Source organism: Telopea speciosissima, unplaced genomic scaffold (assembly GCF_018873765.1).
Source record: "Telopea speciosissima isolate NSW1024214 ecotype Mountain lineage unplaced genomic scaffold, Tspe_v1 Tspe_v1.0692, whole genome shotgun sequence".
In the NCBI taxonomy this organism is placed as follows: domain Eukaryota; kingdom Viridiplantae; phylum Streptophyta; class Magnoliopsida; order Proteales; family Proteaceae; genus Telopea; species Telopea speciosissima.
In genome coordinates, this window is record NW_025318028.1 from 3,164 (window position 1) to 9,182 (window position 6,019).

Below are 6,019 nucleotides of genomic sequence, written 5' to 3' on the forward strand. Positions count from 1 at the left end.
TTTTCCCTTTCTGAATTGCTAACCTATTGTAGCCAGCTTCTGGCCTAGCAGATTATATAGAACATTTTTTAAATTAAATGTTTTATAGATTTTCTATTTAATACAAAAATAATTTCAATTTTCAAAAAAAAATATATTCTTCATCTAAATTATGGAGAAAAGAGCAAAAATTATGAGAAAACTGTAACAGATTTGGACAATTAAAAAAATAGCAGATCCAGAAAAAAGACAAGTAGACTTGGGGAAGCATACATGTAGGGAATGAATTGCAAACACATTAGGTTTCAATTTTACAAAATATTTCAGTAATATATAGAGCTTCTAAAGAAATAACCATCCATAGCAAGGGCCAAGAAGCACCAGTGCAGCTCATTCACAACATATTCTTCACAAAGAACTGAAGTATTACTTAATAAAAATGCAAATAGACATACAACTGAAAACAGTTCCCCGTGCTTACTCTTCATCTGACAACACAGGCCCCCCGTCGAAGTAATCACCCAGGAACAGAATCACATCAGGCTTGAAAGGCAAAATAGATGCAAGATATGATCTCCGCATATACAAATCTGTGTAAAACTGTACGATCTCCAGAGCAAGTGATTTTGGAGCAAGTCCAAGGGAAGTCTTGTCCATAAGCTGTTATGGATGAGAAATCAATGCCAGAATATAGTGGAGGGGAAAATAAAAGTACTGGGACACGAGTTAGAAGTTAGAACTACCTGAGGATCAGCAAGAACAGCAACCTTCACAAAGTCATCCACATAAGCTTCTTCACCCATCATCTGCAATAGGATGTCAAAGACATGTCCATACTGTGTCATGACTCATTATATTAATTTTTTTTTTTTCCTCTTTCAACTTACCTTTTGTTTTTTTTTTTTTTTTTTTTTTTTTTGGGAAGTTTGGGTCACTTTTTCTTCTAAGTTCATAAGAGTATCCATATAGGATTTCAATACATATTGAACAATGATAAAACAAAATGGGTGTTAGAACCAAAACCTTATTTGTAAAGAAAGGCATACCCACTATGAGGTGTGATACCTAACATACATCACTCCACAATCACATCACATGAGGGAAAGGAGTGAAATTGAAGGAATGATATGGTGTCAAAAGAATGATCAAGGGAAAAATGATCACGATGAATGAAAAGAGAGAAAAGGGTTCAGAACTTTCCTTTTTCCAACTTCCTTGGGTCATGATCCCCAATATCATCATCCATCGATTTCCCTCGTATCCTTCTAAGAGAGCCCACAAAACATATGATTTCTTCGAACTAAGCTTGTTTATACCAGTGTTTCAAATCTCGCCAATATCTCAAAAATTTCGAGAATTTTGACTTTACCGAAACGACTTAGTAACCAAAACCAGAAACCAACACTGTTTTGGTTGGCATACTGCATATGTTTAATTTCGGAAACGATACATTCCAAGGTATAAATACACCTAATTTTGCGAATTCAGTCGCCATTTCGACCAGAACTTATGTGTTTCACCTGCTTCGACCTGGAGAAGGAGAAAACCCTTGGAAACTTGGATTTTTAACATAACCACTTTAAACTACTGGAATACAGTGCTAGGGGCACTCACACCACTCCAAAGAGATCAGTTGCTGCTTGTTGGAGAAGATTTGGCCACATTCAACAGATTCAGGCATACAACTTTTTCCCAAAAAAAAATTTTGAAAAAAATATGATAAATAACTGTCGTTTGGTAATGAACTTTTTTATATGTCTGACAACCGGAGGGCAATCTACGACCTCATGGTGTCAAACTTTTTTCTGTTTATATATAATTTTTTATTTTTATGGCTAAAAAAATTGATTTTCCTACAACAAAAATGTGAAAAAATTAGGTTAATATAAATTGGATGGGGCTCAATTATATATATGTTAATCACTGTTGGCTGATCTACGGCCTTACAGAGTCGAAAATTATTTTCTTCTAGTAAATAATTATTTTTATTTTTTTCAATAATAAAAATAGTTAAAATTTTCAGAAAAAATAGGAAAAATATTCTGTTTTGGTTTGAGAAATAAAGGGAAATTATGTTGCTGATTTCAGCGTGTTAATGAACCGCATATGAGGCTTATAATGTTGTACCATATTTGGTTTTCTTGTATTAGGCCGATATTTTTTCGAAAGAAAATTTTGAAAATTAATTTTATTATGAGAAACTAATAAGGGTTAGAGGAAAAATAATAAATGCCAATATAGTTGTTTCAGTAGTCTCAGTTTGATGTTTCTCAATTAATAATGGCTTCTTTTCTTTATGCAAAAGTAAGGAGGTGAGATAATGGCTGATAGGGAAGGCGATGGGGGAGGCGATAAGGGATGACGCAACGGAGGAGGCAGGAGAGGTGGGAGGGGAGGTGACATGGGAGAGATAGCATGGCTGCATGGCACTCTGATTGATGGTGACAAAAGAAAAACAGAATGTAACTACTGTCACAATAGGATTATGAGAGGTGGGGCCACAAGATGAAACAACATTTGGCTGGGAATGCCACAGATGTGGCTACATGCCCCATGGTACCTGTGGAGATTACTAGGTCCATAGCTGAACAAGTGAGGGGAGGAATAGGAAAAACGCAGAAAAGGAGAAGGCAAGGATAGAATTTGTGGAGGCAGTTCATGCGACCCACCCAGTACAGGGGGATGATGATAGTGATGATGACAGTGATGACCCTGTGTATGTGCTTGATGATGTGCAGACAGAGGCAAAGGATAGAGATCTTCGGCAAGCACAGGAGAGGAGCAAAGCCACCTAACATGAGGAACAGGGTAGACACAGACACTCTAGGGGAAGAGCTGGTCCGTCTAGAGCAGGTGGTAGTGGTAGTAGAGGAGTTGGTCCATCAATGCAGCTTGTGTTTCCCTTCAAGGGATCACGGAGTACTAAGCAGCTCCACCTCCTCCAGTGGGCCCACCATGACGGGACCCCGTATTAGAGCAGGATCCAGGGATCTACAAGTAAAAAGGCAACAAGCAGCGTAAATTGAAGGGGATATGGGGTAATGTGAGGAGGATGGTTGCGGAGGTTGTGTCTAACTAGTTGTTATTCCACAGCATCCCAGCAAACCCTACTACAGGGCCCTATTACCAGATGATGCTAGATGCGGTTGTTGAGACTGGCCCAAGGGTCAAGGGGCCCACTGCATATAAGGTGATGAATGTATGTTTTCCTCAGCAGAAAAAGGAGCTTCATGAGTATATAGATGACCTAAAGGGAATGTGGGAGCTATGGGGTGACAATTATGTGTGATGGTTGGACTTGGCCCACAAGAAAACCCATCATCAACTTTATGGTTTACTATGACAGCATAGAAGGACAGTATTCCTAGAATCTATGGATGCATCCAAGGAGAACAGAGGATGCAAAATACATTTATAAGTTGTTGAAGGAGGTGGTTGGGGAGGTGGGAGTAGAGAACGTTGTCCAGGTTGTGACAAACAACGGAAGCAACTTCAAAAAGGCCGGTCAAATTGATGAGCAACAGTAAGTACCGATGCTTCCGGACCTCTTGTGTAGCCCATCGCATTGACCTGATGGTGAAGGACATGGGGAAGGTAAAATTTGTGCAGAGTGTGGTTGAGAGAGCAAGACAGATGAGCACTTTCATTTACAACCATGGGTTTGCACTGAACCTTCTGAGGGAGAAGAATCAAGGGGATCTGGTCATGCCCGGCCTCACTAGATTTGCCACAAACTATATTGCATTAAAGAGCTTTGAGGCGAAGAAGGCTGGACTAAGATCTATGTTTGCATCTGAGGAGTGGTTTGGGCAGAGGGAACCGAGTTCCACTAGTTGTAAGGCAGCACAGGCAACCATTGCATCTCAAGAGTTTTGGGTCCAGTTGAGTAAGGTGGTGAAAGTATTAGGCCTAGTTGTCGCGATCCTAAGGAAGGTGGACTTTGCTTTAAAGCCCACCATGCCACAATCGTATGTTGTTGTGGACATGATGAAGGACCGCGTCTACAATACGATGCCACGTGCAACAATGAGGTGAGTTTTGTAGTTCTTTAAGAATATAATATGTGATTACTCCAAATGGGTTCCTAACATATTCAATTTTCCAAATGGGTATAGATTAAAAGTTTCAAGAATCCATTGGGGAGTTTTTTAGCCCTCGCCGCAAAGTCTGGCAGAAATACTACTGATGCTAGTATGCAATTCAGTGCTATATTCTCTTGCTTACTACAAAGAACTTGTGAAATGAATAAAACATGTGTTGTTTTTGTAATGCAACTAAATGGTGGGTATCGTATGGGCGTTCAGCAAAACATTTGAGGAAGATAGCAATCAAGGTCCTCTCCCAAACATGTTCCGCCTCCAACTGTAAGCGAAACTAGAGTACGTTTACATTCATCCATTCAAAGAGGTGCAACCGATTAGATTCCCAACGGCTCGCTGACTTGGTGTATCTACCCTACAATATGAGGTCGAAGGTGCAACACATATGCTTGGGTATGGAGAATGACAATAACCAGATCAAGCTCGTCAACATTTCCAGATCGAGTCAAAAGATGAGGATCCCTTGGTGGAGTGGATGAGGGATAGAGGTGAGCCAATGATGGACCAGGCTGGGGATAGGCCTGACCCCCATAGCCAGTGAGATGGGTGTTGATGTGGATGAGTACATAGCTTCAAATGGTCAGATACACTCACAGACACCCCAACCATTTGATCCCACACCTGGCAGAGATGATAACGAGGACCCTGACTGGTCCACTTCCTCAGGTGATTAGACTCTTGGTAAATTCGCGTATTATACGCGTTCCCGAACGTTTAATTGAAAAAAAAGTATTTTTTCGTATGAATTCATTAATAGGCTTTTATACGCGGATTTTAAGGTACAGAGTATTAAATGTGAATTATACGCTTACGGTTTTTCTTAAAAAAAATTAAAATAATCGATTGATTCCCTTTGCCCTAAACCCCTAACCCCGAAAATCCCTAATCGACTTATCGACCTCACCCTTCAGGTTCACAATACGAAACCAAGCACGGAAGCAGATCACTTGGAGTTAGATTTTGGAACCCTACCCTTGTCCCCTTCTTCTCCAGCTCTGTTCCCAGATGATTTCAATGGTGGCCGTTGACTGAAGCTCCAATTTGTAGAACTACATCGTGATTGTAGCAGCGGGAAGGCGACTCACTGCTCCTCTTCTCCAGTGAGCCCCTGCCCCGGTGCCCCCCCTTTTCTTCTCCATCTCCGTCAAGTCAATCAGGGCCTCTCTCTTGTAAATTTTTTATCAGATGGATGAATCTCTCTCTCTCTTCTTTTTCTGGGGAGGGGGCACTTTTCTCGACCCCAGATCTAAGAAAGAACAGACCCAATTATCATGAGCTTTCTGAATAAAATTTGAAATCTCGCCATGATCAACATTTTTGACACCCGGAACAATATATGTAATTTGTTGGGGGCTTGGGGCTTAATGGAGGATGTAACGCCATTCTACCACAGCCACAGAGAGAGAAAAAACAAAGTAAGAAGAGAGAAAGAAAACACTGAGTCACCATTTGAAAACTAAAATTCTGGAATTAGATGGTAGAATAAAAACTAATTTTGGGATTAAGGCCTCAGATAGGGCCCAAGTTATGGTCGAATGTTAGTCCTTAGGGTACCCTTTGAATCCCAAAATAGTGGCAGGATCTGATTAACAGATTTGCCTGAACCCACAAAGCTCTATTGCTGAAACCACAACACAGAACAGGGGAACCACAAGTCTTAAATCATAGAAAACAGGGTTTAACTATCAATAACAGGACCAAGATCAGTGATATCAAACCAACTCAAAATCAGAGATTAAACATTCAATAACAGCATTCGATTGATAGAGATAACAGTACCTAGTTTGCGCATAAAAACAGAGTATAAACAGCAAGAAAAATCCCAAGTTGTCCACCTTTTGATCCAGATCAGAATCCCTGTGTCTGTAATGGTTTCTCACCCCCAGAATCTCTCAGCTATGTTGCAGAGCAAACTTCTTCAATTGCATAAATCGTGAGTC

The 6,019-nt window shown here is 40.3% G+C and overlaps 1 protein-coding gene across 1 annotated transcript; it reads right to left on the reverse strand.

Annotated features, from left to right (window-relative positions):
- Positions 1-340: 340 nt before the first annotated feature.
- Positions 341-851, reverse strand: LOC122648281 (metallophosphoesterase 1 homolog). The gene is made up of 2 exons (XM_043841513.1): positions 723-851; positions 341-639 (listed from the first exon to the last, which is right to left on the reverse strand). Exons 1-2 carry the CDS (start codon positions 822-824, stop codon positions 457-459), a joined length of 285 nt encoding a protein of 94 aa, XP_043697448.1. The 5' UTR covers positions 825-851; the 3' UTR covers positions 341-456.
- Positions 852-6,019: the final 5,168 nt, after the last annotated feature.